General features: G+C 36.1%; 1 protein-coding gene across 1 annotated transcript in view; it reads right to left on the bottom strand.

The window, feature by feature from the left end:
* PPP1R42 (protein phosphatase 1 regulatory subunit 42) overlaps positions 1–27604 on the bottom strand; it is a 59267-nt gene that overhangs the window by 4606 nt on the left and 27057 nt on the right. The window contains exons 6-8 of the mRNA XM_046022662.1: positions 13312–13429; positions 9100–9223; positions 1974–2141 (exon numbers count right to left, since the gene is read on the bottom strand). Coding sequence (XP_045878618.1) covers positions 1974–2141; positions 9100–9223; positions 13312–13429 — 410 coding nt within the window. The remainder of the gene's footprint in view (positions 1–1973; positions 2142–9099; positions 9224–13311; positions 13430–27604) is intronic.

Genomic DNA, 27604 nt, shown 5'->3' with positions numbered 1-27604 from the left:
ACGCACTTAGCTCTGTATTTAGTGTTCCTAGCTAGGAAAATGAGGATAGAATGATGTATTTGCTGTTTTGTCAGTGCAGTCCTAGTGATTAGAGCTTTGCTTGGGGCTATAGAATATGCCGTATATGCCACAGTTCACAAGTGATCTAACAGTAGTGTGTGGTGATGTATAGAATTTACCAACACTGTTTTCTGAGTCTGTGTTCATTTTTTATTGGTTTTTTTTTTTTCCCACCTTGGTGACATATTAGCAAAATCTTTCAAGATGCTTGGCAAAGAAATGAAACTGAAGAACACTGTTGTGGAAATGACACTAATTATGTAAATCTTTTTTTTTTAAGATTTTTTATTTATTTATTTGACAGAGAGAGATCACAAGTAGATAGAGAAGCAGGCAGAGAGAGAGAGAGAGGGAAGCAGGCTCCCTGCCAAGCAGAGAGCCCAATGCGGGACTCGATCCCAGGACCCCGAGATCATGACCTGAGCCGAAGGCAGCGGCTTAACCCACTGAGCCACCCAGGCGCCCCTAATTATGTAAATCTTTTAAGAAACTAACAGGGTGATCTATGGACAGAGTGGCTTAGGTTTTGATGGTAATGGCAACAGACATTTGCATGTAAAGTTTGCAAATAAAACAGTAAAGCAAACTCTCATAGAGCTTCTGTTTTTTTGTTTGTTTGCTTTGTTTTGTTTGTTTGTTGCTTTGGCGAGTGGAGATGAGCTCAGACTCCATATCCTTTTTCCTCTCCCCAAATAAAGCATTTTCCAAACTCACAGGACCCTTTCTCTCTTATGCCTCTGTCCCAGCAAGCCTAAGCCACTCTTCAGGGAATGGAGGTAGGACAGTACAACAGTGTTGTTCATGGGTCTTCTTTAAGTTAGCTAAATTAAAGAATGCTAAGTCCTGTCCCTTGACTGGACTCTGCAAAGAGGGCCTTCAGCAGGCAGTTCTGGAAAAAGGAAATCTATTGTAGAGTATGTACACTGGCTCTGATTACTTTCTCAATGAAACATTCTCTTGCCCCCTTCATTATATTATAATGACTACTGTGATATGATTAGAAAGATCAATAGAGCAATCATTTTGACTATAAATGAGAAAAACTTGAATGGATAAATTATAGGCTATATTAGGATCTGGTTTATAATGCTCATAGCATTTATCACACTCCGCAGTAATTGTATGACATTTAATTCTTCAATCAGCTTGTTGTAAGACCTTTGAGATCAGGACTATCTCATTTGAATTTTTATATTCATATTGCCCAGCATATAGCAGGTGCCTATTCATATTGTGAATAAATGAACTTATTTTCTGGTATGATTTATCTTTATATTGAAGCAATACCATTTTTTAAAACTAAGAAAACATTTTTCTCCTTATGAAGAAACTTAGGTCTGATTCATATGGAGCTACATTATGCATATACTCAAGGTTTAGAATAGTGACTCTTCAACTATTTTTTTAGATTACAAACCCCCTTGAGAATCTAATGAAGCTTCTCCTTCAAGGACATCAGATTAAGAACTTTTGGTCTGGAGAAGTGGTGAAAGTAGCCTCTTTCTGTAATACTCTGGGTTGCCCCTCCTTTCTGCCACTAGATACCCTTGGCATAACCTTCTATTCACTAGTGGACCACCCATCATCAACTAGGCCTCAGGCTCCTTTGGTATGATCCCTGCTCATTCAGACATATTTATCTGCTTCTGGGATTGTCCTGAGTCACTTGCCCTACCTCAGTGATTATATCCAGTCTGTGACTCCCAGCTCTTCTTGAACTAGTTATTCTACCACAACTGTGTGGTTATTTGGGTAGACCAACAATGAATGTTTTTTGGGCAGGGGGCAGGTGCTTGATCAAGATTTGAGACCCAAGAATAAGACAGTTGGAGGGCCTCTCTTCCTCTGTGTTGTTGACAGGATGTCCCATCTTCCCAAAAAGAAAGATCACACAAATACTTGAAAGAATCTACCCCATATCTTCAATAATTTTAGGGGTATATTCTTGGGAGCTTTGTGTGGATGCATTTCCATTTGGAAGGTATCTCTGTATATCAGAGAAAAAGTCCAATTTTGGCTTACGCACCTGTGGGTAATAAACAGGAACTATGTGATGCATTGTTCCAAATTTACTTATAGTGTACAAAGAGTTAAAAGGTTCTGCTTTGAAACTAATAACTAAATTGTAAACATGTCCTATGATAGCGTTAGACTGTCCAAAGTTGTAATTTATGAAATGGAATTAAAGTTAAATAGATCCAAAATAAGACCAATTAAAAACTCAATATCCCAGATAAAATATCATAGATTTGCAAACATAAAAACTTACCCAGGAATGTTTATGGTCAGCTTTTATAGCCAAAATGGGTACACCAACTTTAATATAAATATTAACTGCATATTAACTGCCCTTGCATCCTGCTGTTCTGAGTTTAGTTTTTCAGAGTGTTTAACCTTTACGGAATAGATTAGTTACATATAGTTTTTGGAGTGTGTTCATACCTTTATTTTGGCACGTAACATTCTACATCATTTCCCTATTGGCAAATCCTCCTCCCTTTCCAGCAGTTATTTCCTTTTAAGTGGGGACTATTTTATTCACCTCCAAGTCCAGGGTCTAGCATAGTTCTGTGTATATCCAAGGTGCCCAATAAGTATTTATTAAATGAATAAATGAATGTTTCCATAGAAGCACTACATAAGTATATGCTAAAAGATATGCACGTATTTTGGATTTTGTTAAAGTGTTTGATTTTGTTTCCAAATTTGAGTTACATAGTTATTGGCTATAGTTAAGACAAGATTTTTTATCATAAAATCCTTGAAGTCTGAAGTTATAATCCCTATAATCTTGTCATAATCCCCGACATAGAGATCCAAATTTATAAGGCAATCAAAAATATGTAAAGGGTCAGGAAGTATAGAAATTGCTATCTTCCTGAGAATTCCTCTTCACTTATAATGGATTTGGTTGGATAAGGGTGTCTTTAAAGTTTCATCTTAGTTCTTCTGAAGACCTGAAGGTATATTGTAGATTTTAAAAATACATAACATATCTTCTAGACTTTAATTCATGCTTTCCATTTCTTTTGAGAAGTAATAACAGAGCCTTAGTATAAAGAGCATAGTGTTAAGTTGTTGGCAACAGACCTAAGGATAGAATTATTGTGTGCTACATACATGTATCCACAGATGTCACTGATGTTAAACCTGAAAGGTTCAGAACTGTGTCATTGTGTTTGGATGAAAATAGCAAACTTGTAGGAGGCGAGAGAGGATATCTACAAGTGGCCAAGGGAGAATAACTACTTCTGAAGAAAATTAAGATAATTTTCTCTTGCAGCTAATCAATTTTCAATTTCAATTGTATTTTAATTGACCCTAGAGTTTATTTTTCAATATAGCAAATCATATAATCTATTAGAATACTCAAATTTTTTATATTATCCAATTTTCTCTGTAGTTCCTTTTTATTTATTAAAATTATTTGTTTATAATATTACATATTTACTCATCTGAAGATTTTCCTAAATTCCCACCAATCTGAAGTGAATTTCTAAGTAGAGAAGACATCATTGTCTTTATATCCAAGTACAATTCAGCCAGTCATTGCTAGAGCAGTCACTAGAAGCCAAAGCTGTTTGATAAAGTTAAATAATTTTGATTAATCACTGCTATCTTTGTGACCTTAGAGAAGTTATTTCATCTTTCTAAAACTCAGCTTTCTCATCTAAAAAATGGATATAATAATTATCTTTGCCATAGGTTATAATGATTAAATGCAGTGATGTTTATAGATATCTGAAATGTTTAGCACAGTAAAAATTACCTCTTTTCTTCCCTTACCCCTTATTCTTTGTCTCCTAGACCAAAGTGTTTTCTATTTTAAATTATTAATGATCATTGTAATACCAACTATAGGAAGGTATGAAATGATACTTCTGTACTATGTAACATTCTATACGGCTTTTAAAAATTTACATTAAGAACATTTTTTATTTAAAATTATTTTTTTAAGATTTTTGTTTATTTGACAGACAGAGATCACAAGTAGGCAGAGAGGTAGGCAGAGAGACAGAGGGGGAAGCAGGCTTCCCGCTGAGTAGAGGGCCCGATGTGGGGCTCCATCCCAGTATTCTGGGATCATGACCAGAGCCGAAGGCAGAGGCTTTAACCCACTGAGCCACCCAGGCACCCTTTAATTAAAATTATTATCTTTTTAATTTTAATTCCAACTAGTGAGCACATGGTGTTAGATTAATTTTAAGTGTACAATGTAATGATTCAACAATTGTATATATTACTCAGTGCTCATCATGATAAGTACATTCTTTAATCCCTTTCACTTATTTCACCCATCCCTCCACCCATCTCCCTTCTGGTAACCATCAGTTTCTTCTCTGTAGTTAAGCGTTTGTTTTTTAGTTTATTTCTCTCTCTTTTATTCCCCCTCTTGCTTATTTGTTTTGTTTTTTTTAATTCCACATATGAATGAAGTGATATGGTATTTGCTTTCTCAGACTGACTTATTTTGCTTAGCATTACACCCTCGAGCTCCATCCATGTTGTTGCAAATGGCAAAAGTTCGTTCTTTTTTGTGGCTGAATAATATTCCATTGTATATATGTACCACATCTTTTTTATCCATTCATCTATCCATGGACACTTGGGCTACTTTAATAATATGGCTATTGTAGGGGTGCCTGGGTGGCTCAGTTGGTTAAAGACTCTGCCTTCGGCTCAGGTCATGATTTCAGGGTCCTGGGATCGAGCCCCACATTGGGCTCTCTGCTCAGCAGGGAGCCTGCTTCCTCCTCTCTCTCTCTGCCTGCCTCTCTGCCTACTTGTGATCTCTGTCAAGTAAGTAAATTAAAAAAATAATAATATGGCTATTATAGATAATGCTGCAATAACCATAAGGGTGTATGTATCCTTTGAATTAGTTTTTGTGTATTTGGGGGGAAATACCCAGCAGTAGTGATCCACTACCCAGCAGTGGATCATAGTTCTTTTTCTAACTTTTTAATGAACTTCCAGATGGTGTTCCACAGTTGCTGCCCCATTTGCTTTCCTACCAACAGTGTATGAGGGTTCTTTTTTCTCTACATCTCTACCAACACTTCTTGTTTTCTTGGGTTTTTTTGTTTTTCGTTTTTAGCCATTCTGATAGGTGTGAGGTGATATCTTATTATAGGTCTGATTCATATTTCCCTGGTGATGAGTGATGTTGAGCATCTTTCATGTGTCTATTGGCCATCTGTATGTCTTCTTTGAAGGAATGTCTGTTCATGTCTTCTGCCCACTTTTTAATTGGATTATTTGTGGGTTTTTTGGTCTTGACTTGTGTAAGTTCCTTATATATTTTGGATATTAATCCTTTTTTGGATATGTCATTTGCAAATATCTTCTCCTACTCAGTAGATTGTCTTTTAGTTTGTTTTCTTTGTTGTGCAGAAGCTTTTTTTTTTTTTTAATATATGTGGTAGGAACATTTAACATGAGAGCTACTTTGTAAACAAATTCTTAAGTGTACAATACATTATTTTTGACTATAGGTACAACTTTGTACAGTAGACCTCTAGAGCTTATTCATGTAGCTTCACTGAAACTTCATACCCACTGACTAGTAACTCCCCATTTACTCCTTCCCCCAGCCTCTAGCAACTACTATTCTACTCTTTGATTCTATGAATGTGACTATTTTAGGTAGCTCATATAAATGGAATCATGCAGTATTTGTCTTTCTGTGACTGGCTTATTTTATTTAGCATAATGTCGTCAAGGTTCATTCATGTTGTCACATGTTGCAGAATTTCATTCTGTTTTAAGGCTGAATAGTATTTTATTGTATATGTATCTACCGTGTTATCTTTATCCATTCATCTGTCAATGATAGTTAGGTTGTTTCTACATCTTGGCAATTGTGACTAGTGCTGCAGTGAACGCAGGAGTGCTAATATCTATTCAAAACCTTAATTTCAGTTCTTTTGAATGAATACACAGAACTGGGATTGCTGGATCATATAGTAGTTCTATTCTTAAATTCTGATGCATTGCCATACTGTTTTTCAAAGTGGCTGCACCATTTTGCATCCCTACCAGTACTGTACAAGTTTCAAATTTCTCTACATCCTCACCAACTCTTGTTGTCTTTTAGTTTTTTGATAATAGCCATCTGACAGGTGTGTACCTCACTGTGGTTTTGATTTGCATTTCCCTGTTGATTAATGATATTGAGCATTTAAAAAATATACCCAGGGGCGCCTGGGTGGCTCAGTGGATTAAGCCGCTGCCTTTGGCTCAGGTCATGATCTCAGGGTCCTGGGATTGAGCCCCGCATCAGGCTCTCTGCTCCGCGGGGAGCCTGCTTCCTCCTCTCTCTCTGCCTTCCTCTCTGCCTACTTGTGATCTCTCTCTCTGTCAAATAAATAAATAAAATCTTAAAAAAAATAAAATAAAATAAAAAATAAAAAATATACCTTTTGGCCATTTGTAGGTCTTTGGAGATGTGCCTTTTAAAATCCCTAGCCCATTTTAAAATCTAGTTATTAGGTTTTGCTGTTGAGTTGTAGGAGTTCTGTATATGTTTTGGAGCTTAACCCCATATCAGATGTATAGTTTACAAATATTTTCTCCCATTCTGTAGGTTATCTTTTTACTCTGTTGATTATTTTCTTTGCTGTGCATGAGCTTTTTAGTTTTGATGTAGTATCCTTGTTCATTTTTGTTTTTGTTGCCTGTGTTTTTTGGTATCATGTCCATGAAATCATTGCCAAGACCAATGGCATGAAGGTTTCTCCTGTGTTTTCTTCTAGTTTTATAGTTTCAGGTCTTCTGTTTAAGTCTATAATCTATTTTGAATGGATTTCTTTTGCATGTGGATATCCAGTTTCCCCAACAACATTTGACTGTCCTTTCCCCACTGTGTATTCTTGGTACCCTTGTTGAAAATCATTTGACCATTTATGAATGGATTTATTTTTGAGCTTTCTATCCTATTCTGTTTGTATATCTGTCTTACGCCAGTACTATACTGTTTTGATTGTTGTATTTTGTCATATACTTTGAAATCAGGAAGTGTGATGCCTTGGTTGATTTGGCTATTTGTGGTCTTTTGTGGTTGCATATGAATTATAGTGAAATTTTGTGAAATTTTCAATTCTGTGATAGCACCACCAGGATTTTGATAGTGGTTGTACTGAATTTGTTGATTGCTTTGGGTATTATGGAAATTTTAACAATATTAAATTTTCTAGTTCATGAACATAAGATGTCTTTCCATTCGTTAATTTCTTTCATTAGTGTTTTGCGGTTTTCAGTATACAATTCTTTTTTTTTTTCTTACCTTATTAGTTAAATTTATTTTTAGGTATTTTACTTTTTTGTGCTATTGTAAGTGGAATTGTTTTCTTAATTCAGTTTTCTGATGGTTCACTGTTACTGTGTCAATATGGCTTTAAAGATTGCTTTTGGTAATTGTTAGTGGTCACACTAGATTATGAAGAAATTAATAAGGATTTTATTGAGAAAAATCAACTGACTGTAATTTTTTTAAATTATAAACTTTAAGGCACATTTTATTTTGTAGAATTTCATTGGAGAAGTTAAAAATAAATTAACTTAATTGTCTCTGAAGGAGAAAGAACTTTTAAAATATACTAAGGTGAAAGACATTATGTTTAGAATAGGTTTTGGGTGAGGGCTGGTGTTGAATTTTATGAACACTTCAGTATTAATGAGGTATTTTGGTGTCCTTGCTATAATACTACAAATATGCAAAATACTGGAATCCTTACCCTGGGTCTGGTTCTACCCTTTAAAGCCAGCCAGGCATAAACAGAGGAAAAGAAATGCTGCCTGTCCACTTTATAGATTTCAGATTTTGAAAAATTCACCTTGCCCACACAGCATCATCATTTGTGGGAATACTGCCAGTTCAGAAAGTCCCATTCTTTTAAACGATTTCCAACAATTCATATTCAGTGGACAGAGCTCCTTGCTTGTTTACCTTTGCTTCTCCTCACCTCAACCTCCTTGTTCTAGAGTGGTAGAGCTCCTAGGATACAGTATCCATGCATGAAGCCTCATTACACTATTAGAGCTTCCCTTTCCCTATTCTCCCGGCCTAACCCCTTTCTACAAACCCATCCCATTAGCTGTGAAATAGGAGGACCCTTAGCACTCAGACACTTCATGGAACAGAGGAAGAGGTTCATTCCAATGTTGTGGACTATAGAATCTGTGAAGAATGAATTCTAGGATGCTCCCAAGTATGATAAAGATAATTGTTACCTGTTACCCTTGGCTGCATTTAGTTGCATAAGTTAAGCAGGGAAGTTGACCTGTCCTTTGTATTGTAACCTTAAGCATAACATGAACAAAATATTCAAGTATTAGGGCATGTACATAAAAAAAGGGGGGTGCCTTAGGTTAAGTAGGTTAAGTGGATTAAGCCTCTGCCTTCGGCTCAGGTCAAGATCTCAGGGTCCTGGGATTGAGCCCCGCATCAGGCTCTCTGCTCAGCAGGGAGCATGCTTCCCCCCCTTCTCTCTGCCTGCCTCTCTGCCTACTTGTGATCTCTCTGTCTGTCTGTCAAATAAGTTTTTTAAAAAAGAGGGGGACAGGTCACAGAGTATAGGTCACGGATGTGGTTGTCATACATTTTTATTTTGATGGAAACTATGATTTTTGCACTGCAGCTAAACATACATAATGTTTAGTGTGTGACTTAGGTTTCATAGTTTACATAGCTGATTGTTTCACCATTTGCATAATTAACATCATGCACTTTTGTCAGATATGAGATTATACATTTTCCTCTACCCCATGGCTCTGTTTTCATAGCTGACACAGTCAAACTGAATATGAACCAAACACAGTTTTGTTAACAGTAGCTATCATTTTCATATGTAAACATTATAGGTAAAATTTGTGTAAGGAATTATAAATAAGTTAAAAAAAAACCCAAATCTTAAACAAAAAATCTAAACAAAAGCCTCTTATTTCTTGGCATTTGTTGTTGTTTTTGTTATTGACTAGAATAGTCTCTCCTTTAGTAGAAGTGATTAACTAATGAATGACAGCCTGCTTACTTAGTATGAGTTACTGGCATCCTTTGTTTTACTGCTCCTTTTCTTGCTGATTTTCTTGGCATCTTTGGATGCTTTCCAATTTATTAGGAATTGTCTTTCCATACTTTTAATTTCTTTGCCATCGAGAAATTCTAGAGAAAAAATAAATATGTTAAAAAATACTATATATATATATATATATATTTCTGGTTAAGGCACAGGAACTTAAATTACACCAGAGGCAGAAATAAATATCTTATAAAAATATCCTATTTATACAACTTATTTGTTTTTGTTGAGCTTTTACTTATTTTTAATTATTTTTTTCTGATTTCAAAGAGAATATATGCTTATTATAAACAACTGAAACATGGTGAAAAAAACATAAAAAGATTCTGTAAGTACTATCCATAACTCTCCTTAACTATCACCAACAAAGATAATCATTGTAAACAATTTGATATATGGTTTCCTTTCTAGGGCCACATGTAAATTTTAATTTTTAAAAACAAAAATGTCATATTCAATAAAATTTAGATACTATCTATTCATTTCCATACTATGGTTATTATTCTTGAGAAAAAGCAAAACATATTTTATGTTAAGATGAACAAGAAATTTTGTACATTTAGCATGGTATTTTAAAAGCACATACATTAATAATGCTTACTATACCTCGGGCTTAACCAGCTGAGCTGCCCAGGTGCCGCTATTACTTCCTAGGACATAGGATATGATTGGGACAACCCACAAAGCTGATCTCTTCGTTCTATGAAGATTTCAGCTATGTTTACATTTTATTCCTCTGAGTTTTGAAAATCGAGCATCTTAAATTACACAAAATTTAATTTTTATATACTGTAAGGTATTTGGAAAATACAAAAAAAATGAGAAAAGAAAAAAAATTAATATTGCCTGTATTCTACAACAAAAATAATCACTAAAATCCACTATCAGTATATTTTTAACATTTTTTTGTTTTTTATGTATGTGTATATATTATATAAGTTGGAATTCTCTATTAACATAGTATTACATCCTACTTTTTATTATTGAATTATAATCATTTTACCATGTCTTTCTTTAAACACAATTTTTAATGGTTGATAGTATTCCATTATATATGTATATATACTATATATACTATAAAATATCAAACTATTCCCTTATAGGACATTTGTATTATATGTAATTACATGAATACATGTGGCCTTCATTTAATAAAAAGACTATCTCTTTCTAACAAAATTTGCTATATAGTAGTTTTTTAAGTTATTACATATTTTTCTTTCATTATCCGTGTAATGTCTTCTACTGGATCCCAGAATGCGAAAAGGATGTAGTAAAAATTTTTTAAATCATGTTCTTACAGGGAAAGTGACAGTATCCTGATACCGATTTCATTACTGAAAATATTTTTTTAAAGATTTTATTTATTTATTTGACAAACAAAGATCACAAGTAGGCAGAGCAGCAGGAAGAGAGAGAGGGGGAAGCAGGCTCCCTGCTGAGCAGAGAGCCCAGTGCGGGCTCCATCCTAGGACCCTGAGACCATGACCTGAGCCGAAGGCAGAGGCTTAACCCACTGAACCACCCAGGTGTCCCGCACTACTGAAAATATTAACATTGCCACTTAAATATGATCCATAATATTGTTAGATCCTAAGTACAAAATAAAGTGATGAAACTGGAAATATAAACTCCAGAAGTATAATTGTTTCCATATATTGTCCCATGTACTTATTGTAACTGAAATTGGTACTCTCCAAATTATAATGTAAGAAATTGGCTAAATATTCTATTATCAAACATCTTTGTACTTACAATTTTATATTAAAGGTCATTCTTTTATGCTTAGTTTCCCCAACCACTTGGATTTATTGCTATCTTTCCAGATTTGTTTTTATTAGTAATTGTATAATTTGTTAGTGTATTTTTGGATGTTATATGTGTAAATCAATAAATATTTTAAAAATATCTGTTACAAAACTAAGGAATGAAAATCCAAGTCTCTTACCATGATCCCTTTTCCCTCATGTTTATGTTGCAGAGAGAGCTGAGAAGTGACTAGGAGACTGTGCCTTAGTTAGCCTGATTTCTTCTTTTAGAAAATAATCGTGTAGAGGTGGTTCAGGAGGGGAAGGCAGGTAATGGACATAAGATCAAAGACCTATGAGATTTGTTTTAATGAGTTGTTCTTTTTTTATATAAAGATTTTTATTTATTCATTTGATAGAGAGAGATCACAAGTAGGCAGAGAAGCAGGCAGAGAGAGAAAAGGGGGAAACAGGCTCCCTGCTGAGCAGAGAGCCCGATGCCGATGCCGGACTCAGTCCCAGGACCCCGAGATCATGACCTGAGCTGAAGGCAGAGGCTTAACCCACTGAGCCACCCAGGTGTCCCTTAATGAGTTGTTCTTAACACAAAATTTGTTTCCACTCAGGCTAAGTAAACCAAATGTGTGGCTTGTCATTCTGTTTGGTGAGGACTAGGTTACTTACAAAACATGTCTTTCCTCAGTCTTTACCGGGACACATCAAACCAAGTCTTCAATTCATTTTTGGTTTTTGTTTTTCATTTAGGAAAAAAAAGCACATGAAAATAAGACAAGTTCTAGGGGTGCCTGGGTGGCTCAGTTGGTTGCAAGCATCTGCCTTGGGCTCAGGTCATAATCCCAGGATCCTGGGAATGAGCCCCAAGTTGGGCTCCCTGCTCACCAGGGATCCTGCTTCTCCCTCTCCTTCTGCCTGTTCTCTGTCTCTAGTGCTCTCTCTCTCAAATTAAAAAAAAAAAATCTTAAAAAAAAAGATTAAAAAAAAAAGAAAGAAAAGACAAGCTAGAACCAAAGAGGAAAGACTGAAAGGACATATACTAGTGTTAACAGCAGATTTATGATTAATATTCTTATTTTCTGCATTTTTATAAGAAATGTGTATTAATTTTAGGGGTGACTAGCTCACTTAGTTGGTAGAACCTGTGGCTCTTGATCTCAGGGTTGTAAGTTCAAGTCCCACATTGGGTATGGAGCCTACTTAAAATTAAAAAAAAAAGGAAATGTGTACTAATTTTATCATCGCAAAATATGTTTAGGAAAGATTTATTTTAAAAAAATTTTGACTAAATCCTATTTATTTGGATATCAGTACCTTCTCTTCACATCCTTTACTTCATTACCTACAGTACTGTATAATGATAAGCATTCCCAGAAATGGTTCCATGAACATAGGAAGGTCCTTAAGCCTCTAACATTAGTTGTATTTACTCTGCTTCCTAAGGAAAGTAGACTAATAGAATTGTGTGCGGTGAGCAGGAAAGGAAGGAGATGGAGAGTTGGGGGAATGTGCATTATTGTAGATTCATTTGCACAACATACAGAAATTACGCATGACTGTTTTCCTGGTGTATTTTCTGTTTCCTTCCTTTGGCTGGTGGGGTCAAGTGTGGTGGGCAGGGTGTGACCCTTGAATATGTATTTGAAAAATATTTGAAAAATATGTATTTTTATTATTTTTTTAATCTTGGATTTTTGTGATATACCTTTGTCAACCCCTTCCTCCCCCAGGAGAACCACAGCATAACATCATGATCAATCAAGGTTTACTATAGCTATGAGCTTTGAAATGGTTTTGCCATGCATTAGTTTTTTATACCCAAGTATAGCATGTCACAGAAGTTCAGATATAGGAAACTCTTTCATGAATCTCCTTTGTGAGAAGGCAGTGCTTGTCTCTTTAATGTTGTGTAACTTGGTCCCTAGTGAAGAGCTGTGGTCTAGTACTCCCAGTATAGTGCATAATCAGGCTGTTATTTCTAAGGATCTCATAAAGGACTCCCTACCTTTCTCCCCTTTCAAATGAAAGGAACCCTATACGTTCTTAGGGCAATTGTCAAGCAATGAATACTTTGATTAATTTTTATCTACAGATCCAAGAACTAAAGAGTTTCTTGGGATCTTCAGAGGATTTGTGCCAATGAGAATTTGACAAAAGGTCAGCAAGTTCTACACATTTTTAAAGAAAGGGTATGTAGTGCCTTAATTATTTCTGAACTACAGATATTTTTCATGTTTTATTTCTCAATTTTAAATTTGCTTTTACTTAAAAATATTGAACTTAATATTATACTTTCATGCATTCAGATATCATACTTATATTTTTCAAGGCTTGATATTAAATTAACTAAAAAGTTAACTAGTTCTCTTTCTCTAGGAAAATTATATTAATATAATATAAATGTATACCCAGTGATTTGGACACCAGTATCAGTCTGTCTCTGTATTTAGGTTTGAGACAAACAGGATTTCCATTTAGATCCATTCTCCACAGCTTCATCAACTTGTTCAGTAAAAATTCCAAATCCTATAATTAGAGAAGGAAAAGCAAGACACAAATATTTCATAATCATCAATATTTCTTTCATATCAGTTAACTGTTTTTAAAGGTAATTACTGCTCTTCTAGCTAGTTACTGTTTTTCTAGGTACTTAGAAGGTGTACCATAAATCTTTTTTGAATAAAATGGTCTATACTACTAATTGATCTTGTCTACATCTAGGGGAATAACTTTTCTTTAGAATAAGGTGGTGAGAATTACAAAGTTAGTGAAAATTCTGGAGAATAGCAACAGGCAAACACCTATGATTCTTCCATTTGTTCTCAAGCCAAGACAAAAATTACAGGATATAAAGGAAAATTTTAGGAAATACAAAGTATAGATTAATTCATACATGTTCTTAATTGCAAAGCTGAAAGTAATTGGCAATGCATTGTTTGGTATTTTTATTCCTGGTATTCATTTCTTCACCTTCAGAGCTTAATATCTACTTAATCTATTTGTACCTTCTGTCTTATTCTTTGCTTGATCCATGTTTCTTGTTACTTAGATATTTCATTTTTCCATTTTTGGAAAACTTTCTTTTGATAAAACTGCATTTATTCTTTAGATTTCAGAAAATGATTTGGCTTTTAGAGGTGGGGAGGGAGAGAGAGAGAGAGAGAATCTTAAGCAGTCTCCATACCTAGTGCAGAGCTCAGTGCCAGACTTGATCTCACAACACTGAGTTCATGACTTGAGCCTAAGTCAAGAGTTGGACACTGAACCGACGAGCCACCTAGGTGTAGACACCCCAGAAAATATTTATTTATTTATTTATTTTACTATGAGTGCTGACAACAGTTCCCTTCTACATACTAAAAAACCCCACAAGGAGCACCTAGTTGGCTCAGTTAGTGGAGCATATGACTCTTGATCTCAGGGTAGTGAGTTCAAGCCCCATGTTGGATGTAGAACTTACATGGGGAAAAAAAAAACTCCCCACAGAACTCTTCCATATCATGGAAGTAACAAATTTGGAACATCGAGGAATATGCCTCTATCTACATGAAGGAATGGTATTTTAGGGGAATAATTACAAGGACAGCTGGGTGGTTTCTAGTACCCACTGCAGAGTGCCTGGTAGTTCTCTTCATCTTTTTGAGACCAATGTCTTCTTACATAAAATGGTAAAAATATTTCCAGTTCTACCTACTTCATTATTCAACAAAATACATATTGAATCATGGGCTAAGTTCTGTACTAGAGTCTGAGGTATCCAAATAAGTAATTTGTGAAAAAAATATAGGGGTTTTTAAAAAAAACCCAATCTTCCTGGCACTGCTGTTTACTGTATGACCTTAGGCAAGGCTATGTTCTCACTTATAAAGTGTGAAAGTTAGGATTAGTTGTCACATATAAATAAAGTGCCTGGAACAAAGCAGGTAACTAATAAATATGTTAATTCTCTTTTTGTCCTACCACCCCTTAGCTAATAACCTTTCTCTTAATTTTGATCAAGAGTGTAAAAATTGTTGTTAGGAAGAATAAGCTTCTGACTCAACTGACTAGTAGTTGATTTCTTATAAGAAAGCTGTCTTCAAAAGTTGTAACTTCATCTTTCAGTCTTGGGCCCTGGATTATTTCCTCTCCACAGCATTTGTTCAACAGCATTTCATACAGCCATGATTATTTTATGTGAGAGTTTCACATAAGTATTTCTCTTAGTCTTCCTAAGGAAGGAATTGTGCATTGGATTTTTCTGTGTTGAATATGATGCCATCACCCAAAAGTTGAGTAATAACAATAATAAGAAAACTTAAAATGTATACAGATAAAAAGAATCCTGTAGAGTTTTGTTAATTATTCCTCAGTTGATAAATGACCCGCGACATACTCCCTCCAGTGTATGTTTATTTAAGACTAAACTAATCCTGTGCTGAAATATGATTACCCTTTGGATACGCTCTGGTAGTTCATTGCCTTCCTGTCTTTAATAAAATGCCTTCGCTTTCCTGCCCTTCAATGTTACTAAAGGGAGCAGACAGTTTTCTGGACAGTCTCTGTTTGATAAATGATCATGTCAGGCTATCACTTAGAGGAGTGCTGCAAAATTCCGAGGAACTGATTCTATTTCCCATGCAGGGCTAGTGCCCAACCTCCTATGTAAGCGCCTGCAGTAACTGGCAGTGCTTGCTCTACAGTTAATGATGGCCACTGATGAACCTGTATTTGACCAGCGTGCTCCAATCTTTATTGGAAATGTCTGGTCCAGCTGTCCTAACTAAATCTAAAGACAGCCATTTGTCATCTCCCTGACTGCTTGTCATCATCTGCCTGGGAAAATCTATAATTTTTGGCTTGTTTCTGACTAAACTGTGGAGTGAATAAATTTATCTTTGGGTTACTCTGCTTGTCAGGATCAATATTGAGCAGAGGTTGAATAAATTAGAAACTGGAAAAACATGACAGGCCATAGTGGTTTGTTCATTTGTGTCTTATAAATCAAATATTTAGTTTAGCTGAGAGGCAGGCACATCAAATTTTTTATTTCCACCATTCATTCTGAAGATGCTTTACTTCATGATAAATGGCCATCAGAAAACCAATGAAGTGAATCACTAATGTATCTGAGTGAGATGTACTTTTCAGATCATTTTATTGATTTAGCAAACTTTGCAGACATAAACACTGCAGGTGAAGATTTTTTTAATATAACTTCTTTCAAATTTTTATACATATTTGCAACCATGATGTTTATTTAATATGTCATCAAGGTATATAATATTAGCCTTAGTGAAGTTCATGGCTCATCAACTACTTATAGAAATGGAAGTTTTATTGTAAATGGTCAGTGAAGTTTTAATATTTTAATAGATTGATGAATACTTATTTAAAGGAGTTATAGGAAAGAATGCAAAGGAATGTTAACCAAAAGTAAATGTCATTTAAACTAGAGCCCTCTGAATTTAAACTATAGAGTATTGTTTGGCCTAAAACCTCTCTTTCTTCTCCTCAGTGGTTGACTTTGCTATATACTGGGGAGAACTGGGTCATTGCCCACAGAGTTTTCTCAGTTTTCAGTCTTTGGTCTCACACTCCTTCCATTCCTCTTTCCTGTTTTTGTCAACAAAGGAAGAGTCCCATTTTTTTTCCCCAAATTAATCAGTACTCTTGATCTTTTCCCTTCTCTAGGCCTTTTCTTCTTGGGGTATTCTTTTTCTTGCATTTACATTTCTAATCTCTCTCTCTCCTTTCATCCTGTCTCTTAAACCTACTATCGCTACACTTCTTGAAAGAGTAGTACAGCAGTGTTTATCAAAATTTTATATGCTTAAGAATCACCTAGGGATCTCATTTATTAAATGCACGTCCTGATATGTTTGGTCTGGAACAGAAGCTGAGATTCTGCATTTCTGGTGCTGATGCTGCTGTTCTTAGGACAACATTTGGAGTTACAAGGTTCTAAGCCACTGACTGTGCTTCCTCAATCACTGGGCGCCCCTGCAGCCTGGTCCTCCTGAGCAGGCACTGCTATCCTTATTACTGAGCCATACATTACCATCTCAGACTTTCTCAGTTTCTTTGGAGCATCTTTTCTTACTGACTGCTCTCTAACGGTATTTTTGCAGGCTCCCTGGATCCTGAATTAATCTCTGACTGTATAAGTAACAAACTTCTGACCATAGAAATCCCCAGTATATAAAGAAGTTGTTCTATAAAAGTTGCTTTTCAAACTGCAGAAATCATTTCATTAAAAAGAGCTATACCCAGTGGACTATTGCCTGAAATGACCCCTGGAAACAACCTATTTAATTGAGAAAAAGCCCAAAGAATATCTGTGCAGTGACAATGTTATAAAGCCTCTCCAAGGATATCGTCCCTGTGGATCAATTCACTTGCTTCCTTTCCTAAATCTACATTTATTTATTTTAAACTTGTTTTTCTTCCCTGGACCACAGCGGGCTCTCTGCTCAGCAGGGAGCCTGCTTCCCCCCTCTCTTGGCCTGCCTCTCTGCTTACTTGTGATCTCACTGTGTCAAATAAATAATAAAATCTTAAAAGAAAATAATACTTTATTACTACTTTACCCCCCGCCCCCCCGCTCAAACACCTTCAGTGTTTCAGCATTGTTCTTAGGTTAAAGACAAAACTCTCTATCATGACCTACGTGGCCCATCTACCCATCAGCCTCTATGTGTAGTGTGCTCCACCTTCACTCTCTCTGCTTCCTTTTCTCATCTTGGCCAAACTCTCACCTGCTCTGGGGCCTTTGTACATGCTATTCTCTACCTGGTAAACCTTTCTACTCTCTCAGAACCCAGTTTAGCAATCCCTTTCTGAGGGAAGCTTTCACTGAGCTCTGTAACTAAGGCAAATCTCCCTGTTTGGAGGTTCTCAGAGTCACATACTTTTTCTTTGTAGTATTTGCCAGAGGTGCAGTTTTACATTTGTTTTTAGGTGATTACGTGCTTAATGTTTTTCTTTCTCTAAGGGTTGAGAGCTCTTTGAGTCCAGGGCCTATATCTGTTATTTCTTCACTATTTTCTCCCCCATAGCAAACACTGCCATATGGTAGGTTTTTGAATGAATGGATAAGAAGACATGAATGAATGCATGCATGAATCAATGGATCTGACATTAGAATGACAGGACAGAAATTATAAAGGAGAACTTGTATGAAGCCACTTTGAAAAATCTGCTGATGAGAGAGGCCACAGACATAGAAAGAGGAAAAGACTGGATTTATCCTCTGTTATTCTATTTCCTCCTCTACTCCTCTGCTACCCTCCCCGACTCCTCCCTCCACCTCCTTTGCCCCAAATCTTTGCCCTGGACCATTTTTGAACTAGGGAATAGGAGAAATGAGGGCAGGGTTAGAGGATCTTGGAAGGAGGAGTTTTGGCAGCTGTGGGTCTGTAGAAGTGAGACGAAAGGGAATGAAATCCCAATAGGAGGAAGCTTCTTCCAGGTCTGTATCCTGTGCCTCCACCTCTACCATAGCCATCCTCTGTGGCCCTAGTACCCACAGTAGGTTAGGGCATGGGCATCATTTGAGAATAACTATTTTTGCCAGTGACCAAATTTTTTTTTCTTTTTCCTTTTCTTATTCCTTCCATAGAGCTCAAAAACTTTAAGTTGCCCTGCCAGAATTTTCCTATACATTCCTTTTAATTTTTCTTAACTATCTTTCTCATTGCTCAAACCTGAATCTTGGTTGGAAGATTTGAAGTTATTTAACTATCATTAGGGATAGTTATTTTTCTTTTTTTCACATTTCATGTATTTTTTTTGTAGGTGTATACAAGGAACCTATGGATGTCCATATAAAAGCAGTTGCTCTAAATGCTAAAAACCTTGGGTAATTATAGGGATTTTGCTAGGAGTCTCTAATGATGTATACCTCTTTTTCCCCATGGCATAAAGCTGTCTGTTGTTGAAGATTTTGAGGAAGGATGTCAATGACCTTATGTGTGGCACATTGAGCTTTCTTTCCCATGGCACAGGGTTTGATGTCAGCAGCTTTAAGGCAGCTTCAGTCAGTGAGTATAAAGAATGGAAAAATAAAAGCAAAAAAAAAAAAAATGGAGATACTGACCCCAATAATACATTCCAAGAAACAGCTTAATATTCTGTAGCTAAACTTCAACATGTCCTTTTACTAAGTCATTGGAAGTTGACTTGAAATGGAGTACAAAGAGTATGTTTTATTTTTAATTGTTATTATCATTTTTTATTTATTTATTTATTTGACAGAGAGAGAGATCACAAGTAGGCAGAGAGGCAGGCAGAGAGAGAGGAGGAAGCAGGCTCCCCGTGGAGCAGAGAGCCCGATGCGGGGCTCGATCCCAGGACCCTGAGATCATGACCCGAGCCGAAGGCAGCGGCTTAATCCACTGAGCCACCCAGGGGCCCCTATTATCATTTTTTTAATTTAAATTTAAGTTCGTTAACAATAGTGTAGTACTGGTTTCAGGAGTTTAGTAATGTATCATTTAGATGTAATACCCAGTGCTCATCCTACCTAGCAAGTGACCTCCTTAATGCCCATCACCCACTTAGCCCATTCAGCCACCCACCTCTCCTCCAGCAACCCCCAGTTTGTTCTCTAGACTTAAAAGTCTCTTATGGTTTGCCCCCCTCTCTGTTTTAAATCTTATTTTATTTTTCCTTCCCTTCCCCCGTGTTCATCTGTTTTGTTTCTTAAATTCCACATGAGTAAAATCATACATTTGTCTTTCTCTGACTGACTTGTTTTGCTTAGTGTAATACACTCAAGTTCCATCCATGTTGTTGCAAATAGCAATTGCATTCTTTTTGATCTCTGATTAATATTCCATTGTGTATATACCACATCTTCTTTATCCATTCATCAGTTGATGGACCTTTGGGCTCCTTCCATAAATTGGCTGTTGTTGATCGTCATCTACCAATGTTGGGTAGTTCTATTTTTAACATTTTGAAAGAGGAACCTCCATACTGTTTTCCAGAGGGCCTATACCATGTTGCATTTCCACTTACAACCCAAGAGCACATTTTAAATGAACCCTGGGCAAGTCTATATTCACTCTTCCAAGTGAAGATATGCAGGGCATTTTAAATTGCTTGTCTTTTTTGCTGGAAGTAAAAGAACTTGAAATTTCATCCTTACTTCCTGGGTATCTTCTCTTTATGGGAGGAAAAAGCAACTTTTGGCATAGCCCAGCCTCTGAAACTTGCTGAATGGTTTATATTCTTTCTTCAGATGGTTGAATATTTTTTATTTTTTGATTATTCATTCATTTTATAATCACAGAGTAGGTGCCTGTTATGTGCCAGGCACTCACTGGACTGAACTCTAGGGAATTCTGAAATAACAAAAATTCCTTGCTCTTAAATGCTCTCAGTCTATTGGGAGATATGGTGATATATGATAACAGAATTCTATTAACCAGGTATTCCTTACCAGTCATTCACTCATTTTTAAATTGGATTTTTTAAAATCAAAGCAATAGAATCAACACTGTTAAAAAATAAGACCATGGGGTGCCTGGGTGGCTCAGTGGGTTAAGCCTCTGCCTCTGGCTCAAGTCATGATCTCAGGGTCCTGGGATCGAGCCCCGCATTGGGCTCTCTGCTCAGCAGGGAGCCTGCTTCCCCCTCTCTCTCTGCCTGCTGCTCTGCCTACTTGTGATCTCTCTATCTCTCTGTCAAATAAATAAATAAAATCTTTAAATAAAAAAAGACTGTAAGGTTTGTAACAAAACTTAAAGAGAAACTGAGGACTTATAAAAAACCACTTTCAGTTTCTATAGCTATTCCTACACATACTTACCTCTACATTACTAAATAACAGCTGTTATTTATTGATTTTTAAATCTTAGATAATTATCTACTGAATTCCTACTATGGAACATGAGGATATAATTCTTGTAAGTACCACTCCAAACCCCAATAAACTTCCCTTCCCCAATGCTGTCAATAGAGTTAAATTAAAATTGTTGATATGGTTAGTATTTATTGACTATGTAATTAAGCTCACTTAAATGTTATTCAAAGTTAAATCACATAATACACTATGATTACTGTTTATTTTCCCTGGAGTTAAAAATTGGTTGATTATTTGCTTATTCTTATATGTATTTATCACCAATTCAGCCTGCTACAACCTGGGCTTGTAGACTATTCTAAGACTTCACTTCGGATTTCCTTCATATTCATTCTGGGAATTTCTTTTGACTCTCTCCTTCTTCCTAGATCCTATGTCTTCCCTTTTCCTAGTTTTCTAAACTGTTTAGATGAAACTCATTCTTTAAGAGGTGCCTGAGAAAGGGACATACGTTTTTTTGAGAGCTTGCATATTCAAAGATATTTTATACCTCATAATTAATTGAAAAATTAATGGAATATATAATTCTAGGTTTAGAATTAGGTTTAGAATATTTCTATCTCAAAATTTTGGAGGCATTTTTCTACTGTGTTCCAGATAAAAAAGTCTGATGATTCTGATTCCATTTTGATTCCTTCTATTATTATCCTTTTTTTCCTCTGTGAAATTCCTTAGGAACTCTTTACTCCTGGTGTCCCCAAAACTTTTAAGGATGGACCTGGTTATGGAACATTTTCCATCCACTGTGCTGGCATTTGGGAGACTTGTATTAATCTGGCAATTTATGTCCTTTGGTTTTGGAAGTTTTTCCAATATTAGTTTAAGATTAACTTTATGGAGCTGTAATTTACATAAAACAATATGCATCCATTAAAATACTAACTCCTATACATTCATATAACAGTCACTATAACCAAGACAAAATATTTTCATTATTCTGTAAGATTCACTCCTGGCCCATTCCAGTCAGCCTTTTTTGCATTCCTGTTCAGCAGCTATTGATACAATTAGTACTGTGTACATTTGTTTTTACTTTTCAAGAGTTTCATGTAAGTGGAGTCATACAGTATGTACTCTTTTTTGTCTACCTTATTTCACTCGGTATAATGTTTTTTAATTTGTCCATGTTGTTGTGTCCACCAATAGTAATTCATTCATTCTTATTGTTGGGTGATGTTCTATGGTATGAAATATAGCTTTTCTTATCTATTTCCCATCTGAGGGCAACTTGGTTGTTTCTAAAATTACAAATAAAATTATTATAAAGAATTGCATACAGATATGTGAACATAGGTTTCTATTTCACTCGGATAAATACCTAAAAATGGGTTTGCTGAGTCATATTTATTTACATTAATAAAAGGTACATATTTAACTATAAGAAACTGTCAAACTATTTTCCAAAGAGGTGTACCTTTTAGATTTTCCTCAGCAATTAGTGAGAAACCCAGTTGCTCCAGATCCAATAAAAAATTGGTATTAATGGGGTCAGAGGAGATAGTCCAAGATGGTGGAGGAATAGGAGACCTTAGTTTCATCTGGTCCCAGGAATTCAGCTGGATAGCTATAAATCATCCAGCACACCTGTGAATGCAACTGGAGATCTAAGAAAAAGAATAGCTGCAACTTTGCAAATAGAAAAACAACCATTTTCTGCAAGAATGACAAGACAGAAAACTCACCTCAAAAAAGAGAACAAGAGAACAAGTACTGACTGCCAGGGACCTAATCAGTATGGATGTGAACAAGATGTTAGAAGAACTAAAATCTAATCAAGTCAAAATTAAAAAGGCTATTAATGAGATGCAATAAAAAATGGAGACTCTAAACACTAGGATAAATGAGGTAGAAGAGAGAATTAGTGATATAGAAGACAAAATGATGGAGAATAAAGACACTGAGAAGAAGAGAGATAAACAACTACTGGATCACAAGAGGAGAATTTGAAGATAAGTGATAGCATAAAGTGAAACAATTTTATTTTATTTTATTTTTTTTAAAGATTTTATTTATTTATTTGACAGACAAAGATCACAAGCAGGCAGAGAGGCAGGCAGAGAGAGAGGGGGAAGCAGGCTCCCCGTGGAGCAGAGAGCCTGATGCGGGGCTCGATCCCAGGACCCTGGGATCATGACCTGAGTCGAAGGCAGAGGCTTTAACCCACTGAGCCACCCAGGCGCCCCTAAAGTGAAACAATTTTAGAATAATAGGGATCCCAGAAGAAGAGGGAAGGGGGAAGGGAGAGGTGCAGAAGGTATATTGGACCAAATCGTAGCAGAGCACTTCCCTAATCTGGGGAAGGAAGCAAGCATTCAAGTCCCGAACACACAGAGATTCCCCTCAAAATCAATAAAAATAGGTCAACACCTTGACCTACAATAGTGAAACTTGCAAATCTGAGCAACAAAGAGAAAATCCTGAAAGCGGCTCGGGACAAGAGGTCCATAACCTATAAGGATAGAAACATTAGACTGGCAGAAGATGTACCACAGAGACTAAACAAGGCAGAAAGGACTGCCATGATATAGTCAGAGTACTAAATGAGAAAAATATGCAGCCAAGAATATTTTTTCCAGCAAGGATGGCATTCAAAAACAGAAGAAGCTTCCAGGACAAACAGAAACTAAAAGAATTTGTGATCACTAAAAGGGCCCTGCAAGAAATGTTAAGAGGGATCCTTTAAGTGAAGAGAGAGCCCAAAAGTAACATAGACCAGAAAGGAACAGAGACAATATACAGAAACAGTGACTTGACATGTAATACAATGTAACTAAATTCACATCTTTGAGTAGTTACTCTGGAATGTTAATGGGTTAAATGGTCCAATCAAAAGACACAGGATATGAGATTGAATAAGAAAGCAAGACCCATTGATATGTTGTATGCAAGAGACTCATTTTAGACACAAAGACACCTCCAGATTGACATTAAGAAGGTGGAAAACCATTTATTATGCTAATGGACATCAAAAGAAAGCATTGGTGGCCATCCCTTTTATCAGACAAATTGGGTTTTAAATCAAAGACTGTAATAAAAGATGAGGAAGGACACTATATCATAATTAAAGCATCTATCCAACAAGGACATCTAACAATTGTAAATAGTTATTCCCCTAACATGGGAGCAGCCAGTTATGTATAAGCCAATCAGTAACAAAACTAAAGAAATACATTGATAACAGTACAATAGTAGTAGGGGATTGTAACACCCCCCTCACTGCACTGAACAGATCATCTAAGCAGAATGGAAAGGAAGCAAGGACTCTTAATGACATACTGGATCAGATGGACTTCACAGATATATTCAGAACTTTCCATTCTAAAGCAAAAGAATATACATTCTTCTCAAGTCCATTTGGAACATTCTCTAGACTAGATCACACATTGGGTCTCAAATCAGATCTCAACCAGTACCAAAAGACTGAGATCATTCCCTGCATATTTTCAGACCACAATGCTTTGAAACTGGAACTCAATCACAAGAGTAATTTGGAAAGAACTCAAATACATGGAGGCTAAAGAGCATCATACTAAAGAATGAATGGGTCAACCGAAATTGAAGAAGAATTTAAAGAGTTCATGGAAACAAATGAAAATGAAAACACGACTGTTCAAACCTTTGGAATGCAGAAAGGCAGTCCAAAGATGGAACCATATAACAATACAAGCCTTTCTCAAGAAACAAGTAAGATCTCAAATACACAACCTAACCTCACACTTAAAGGAGCTAGAGAAGGAAGAGCAAGTAAGGCCTAAACCCAGCAGGAGAAGAAAATTATTAAAGATCAGAGCAGATATCAATGAAATAGAAACCAAAAGAACAGCAGAACAGATCAAGGAAACTAGGAGCTGGTTCTTTGAAAGAATTAATAAGACTGATAAACCCCTAGCCAGACTTATCAAAAAGAAAAGAGAAAGGACCCAAGTAAATAAAATCATGAATGAAAGAGGACAGATCATGACCAACACCAAAGAAATACAGTTACAAGAACAGATTATGAGCAACTATATACTAAAAAATGAGGCAATCTGAAAGAAATGGATGCATTCCTAGGAACCTATAAACTACCAAAACCGAATGAAGAAGAAATAGAAAACCTGAACAGACCCATAACCAGCAAGGAAATTAAAGCAGTAATCAAAAATCTCCCAACAAACAAGAGACCAGGGTTTCCTAGGGGGAATTCTACCAAACATTTAAAAAAGAATATCTCTTCTTCTGGAACTATTTCAAAAAATAGAAATGGAAGGAGAACTTCCAAACTCTATGAGGCCAACATTGCCTTGATCCCCAAACCAAAGACCCCACAAAAAAGGATAATTACAGACCAATATCCCTGATGATCATGGATGCCAAAATTCTTACCAAAGTCCTAGTCAAGGGGATCCAACAACCCATTAAGAGGAGTATTCATCATGACCAAGTGGGACTTAATTCCTGGGCTGCAAGGGCGGTTTAGCCTCCACAAATTAATCAATGTAATACACTACATTAATAAAAGAAAGGATGAGAGTCATATGATCCTCTCAATAGATGCAGAAAAAGCATTTGACCAAGTACAGCATCTTATTTTGATCAAAACTCTTCAGAGTATGGGGATAGAGAGTATGTACCTCAGTATTATAAAAGCCATATGTCAAAAGGCCAGAGCAAATGTCATTCTCAATGGGGAAAAATTGAGAGCTTTTCCCCTTAGGTCAGGAACATGGCAGGGATGTCCACTGCCACCACTGTTATTCAACATAGTACTAGAAGTCCTAGCCTCAGCAATCAGACAACAAAAAGAATTAAGTCCATCTGAATTGGCAAAGTCAAATTTCCACTCTTTGCAGATGACATATTCTCCATGAAAAACCCAAAAGACTCTACACCAAAATGTTAGAACTCATACAGGAATGTATGTAGGAATGCAACATGTCAGGATATAAAATCAATGCACAGAAATCAGTTGTATTTCTATACACTAACGAGACAGGAGAGAGAGAAATTAATGAGTCAATCCCATTAACAATTGCACTTCAACTCATAAGATACCTAGGAAAAAACCTAACCAAAGAGGCAAAGTATCTGTACTCAAAAAACTACAGAACACTCATGAAAGAAATGGGAGGCTGGCACAAAGAAATGGAAAGATGTTCAATGCTCATGGATTGGAAGAACAAATATCTTTAAAATGTCCAGCTACTTAGAGCAGTCTATACTTTCAATGCAATCCCTATCAAAATACCATCAACTTTTTTTTTTTTTTCACAGAGCTAGGACAAAGAATCCTAAAATTTGTATGGAACCAGAAAAGACCCCAAATAGCCACAGAAGTGTTGAGAAAAAAAACCTAAGCTGGTGACATCACAGTCCTGGACTTCAAGCTCTGTTACAAAGCTGTAATCATCAAGATGGTATAGTACTGGCAGAAAAACAGACACATAGATCAATGGAATAAAATAGAGAGCCCAGAAATAGACACTCAACTCTATGGTCAACTAATCTTGGACAAAGCAGGAAATAATATCCAATAGAAAAAGTGCCTTCAACAAATGGTATTGAGAAAATTGGACAGCCACATGTAGAAGAATGAAACTGGACAATTTTCTTACACCATACAAAAAATAGACTCAAAATGGATGAAAGACCTAAATGGAAGACAGGAATGTAGAAAAGAACACATTCAGTAGCCCCTGTGATTTTGGCTGCAGCAACTTCTTTCTAGACACATCTCAAAGGCAAGAGAAACAAAGACAAAAGTGAACTATTGGGACTTCATCAAAATAAAAAGCTTTTGCACAGCAAAGGAAACAGTCAACATAACCAAAAGACAATGGACAGAATGCAGTGAGATATCAGATAAAGGGCTAGTATTCAAAATCAATAAAGAACTTATCAAACTCAACACCCAAAGAATAAGTAATCCAATCAAGTAATGGGCAGAAGAGGGGTACCTGGGTGGCTCAGTGGGTTAAAGCCTCTGCCTTCGGCTCAGGTCATGATCTCAGAGTGCTGGGATCCAGCCCCACATCAGGTTCTCTGCTCAGCCGGGAGCCTGCTTCCCCCTCTCTCTCTGCCTGCCTCTCTGCCTACTTGTGATCTCAATCTCTCTCTGTGTGTCAAATAATTGAATAAAAATCTTAAAAAAAAAAAAAAAAGAAATGGGCAGAAGACATTAACTGACATATCTCCAAAGAAGATATACAAATGGCCAAGGGACACATGAAAAAATGCTCAACATCACTTGGCATCAAGGAAATACAAATCCAAACCACATTGAGATACCACTTCATACCAGTCACAATGGCTACAATTAACTACCCAGGAAACAAACATGTTGGTGAGGATGTGGAAAAAGGGGAATACTCCTACACTGTTAGTGGGAATGGAAGTTGGTATAGCTATTCAGAAAAAGAGTATGGAGTTTCCTCAAGAAGTTAAAAATAGAGCTACGTTATGACCCAGCAATTGCACTACTAGGTATTTACCTCAAAGATTCAAATGTAGTGATCCAAAGGGATACCTGCATCCCAATGTTTATAGCAATGATGTCCACAATAGCCAAACTATGGAAAGAGTCCAGATGTCCATCAACAGATGAATAGATAAAGAATATATGGTACATATATACAATGGAATACTACTTAGCCATCAAAAATTGAAATCTTGACATTTGCAATGATGTGGATGGAACTGGAGGGTATTACACTAAACAGAATAAGTCAATCATAGGAAGACAATTATCATATGATTTCCTCATACGTGGAATTTAAGAAACAAAACAGGATCATAGGGCAAGAGAGAAAAAATAAAGATGAAATCAGAGAGGGAAATAAACCATAAGAGACTCAATTGTAGGAAACAAACAGAGT

Source organism: Meles meles, chromosome 1, assembly GCF_922984935.1.
Source record: "Meles meles chromosome 1, mMelMel3.1 paternal haplotype, whole genome shotgun sequence".
Lineage (NCBI taxonomy): Eukaryota > Metazoa > Chordata > Mammalia > Carnivora > Mustelidae > Meles > Meles meles.
The sequence above is the reverse complement of the archived record's forward strand: the minus strand, read 5'-3'. Positions and strand labels throughout refer to the sequence as shown.